We start from the raw sequence: 1,609 nt of genomic DNA, 5'->3' as shown, positions 1-1,609 counted from the left end.
AGAAAGCTTAGTCACTGACCTGAGAAAGGAGCCAGTAATAGACTGATGTTCATATGTTTCCATAAAGTTTTGATCTTGCATATAATGAAGTTTGAGTTAAGATGACCATAATGCCTTTATATTTCAGCAACTTTAGCTTAGTGATATGAATATTATAACATTATGGTTGGTATGCCTACTGAATACTTGTCCTTAGTGTTGTCATCATTATCAAGCATCAGTCATTTTAAAAGTATTCTTTTCTTCCAGAGAGCATCATACTGATAAGCCATAATGTCTGGAATTGCTATTGCACGACTAGCAGAGGAGAGAAAGGCATGGAGGAAAGATCATCCATTTGTAAGTTTAAATTCTTTCTCACATACAACATTTTTGATAATAGATTTAAAAAGGTTAATTTGATTCATAATGTTCGAAGTACAGCTTTCGTTTCTTTCAGGAAATGTTTTTTAGGTTTAGATCCAGTGGAACTATGGTTAACTATTTAACTTTCAATTAAAGTTTCAGTGGCATTGTTGTCAACAACTCATGAAAAATCTTTCCTTCTCTCTCACAGGGTTTTATTGCAAGACCGACAAAGAACCCTGATGGCACTCTGAATCTCATGAACTGGGAGTGTGCCATTCCAGGAAAGAAGGGGGTAAGATGGGCAAAGTTATGAATTTAGTTTTTAATCTTTCTTATTAGTATTAACCAGTAGCTTGTTAACAGTCATTGACTTTCTTAAATATTTGACAAAAATAATTGTTTTAGTTATTCTTGGCTGATATTGATCTGTAAAATATATGCTAGGTGGGTTCAGTGTAATAAGGGATGTGATCAGTTGTTTAAGGTATTACTAATTTGAAGTAAGTGTTCATTATGAGTACAAAATCGGCAGCATATTTGCCTTGAACTGACATACCTTGAAGCCAGTAATTCATAGTATGTATCAGTGTATTATCATTTCATGGCACAGACTCCATGGGAAAATGGACTGTACAGGCTGCGAATGATCTTCAAGGACGATTACCCATCAACCCCACCTAAGTGCAAGTTTGAACCTCCTCTGTTCCACCCCAATGTTTACCCATCAGGTACGTTAAAATGTCTTTAGTAGGGGAAGGCAGGAGAGGGCATGTCTGGTAGAAGTGTTTGTTTAAATGCCTTTTCACTTTTATAGAATTTATCTGAATACCATTTTTTTAAAGCTATTGAGCCTTTATTATACTGTTAATTTATAAATTTAGTGAAGAGGTATTTCATCCTTTTAATTTTTTCTTGCCCAATTAGGAACAGTGTGTTTGTCGCTCCTGGATGAAGAGAAGGACTGGCGACCTGCAATTACCATCAAGCAGATCCTTTTGGGTATTCAGGACTTGCTTAATGACCCCAACATCAAGGACCCTGCACAAGCTGAAGCCTACACTATTTACTGGTTAGTATATTTATATATATTTTTTGTGTATTTTGTTTCTTGTATGGTTAATTTATGAGTTGCTCCTTTTTAAAGAGTAATTTGAGAAATTTTATGAACAGAGGGAATGTTCGTAAGAAATGTTGGCTATGGGACTGACACTGGTTAGGAAGATTTAGGGGATTTTAATTAGTTCTGTTTATAAAGATAGAG

At 35.0% G+C, this 1,609-nt stretch overlaps 1 protein-coding gene across 2 annotated transcripts in view; it reads left to right on the top strand.

Moving 5' to 3' along the window:
- LOC119589096 (SUMO-conjugating enzyme UBC9-B) overlaps positions 1-1,609 on the top strand; it is a gene marked incomplete in the record, with an annotated part of 7,222 nt that overhangs the window by 4,826 nt on the left and 787 nt on the right. For both annotated transcript variants that reach the window (XM_037937671.1, XM_037937673.1), the window contains 4 exon segments: positions 250-339; positions 557-640; positions 959-1,076; positions 1,273-1,417. In XM_037937671.1, coding sequence (XP_037793599.1) covers positions 274-339; positions 557-640; positions 959-1,076; positions 1,273-1,417 — 413 coding nt within the window.

This window comes from Penaeus monodon, chromosome 25, assembly GCF_015228065.2.
Source record: "Penaeus monodon isolate SGIC_2016 chromosome 25, NSTDA_Pmon_1, whole genome shotgun sequence".
Taxonomy (NCBI): domain Eukaryota; kingdom Metazoa; phylum Arthropoda; class Malacostraca; order Decapoda; family Penaeidae; genus Penaeus; species Penaeus monodon.
Note: the sequence above shows the minus strand (reverse complement) of the source record. Positions and strands in the feature narration are given on the sequence as shown.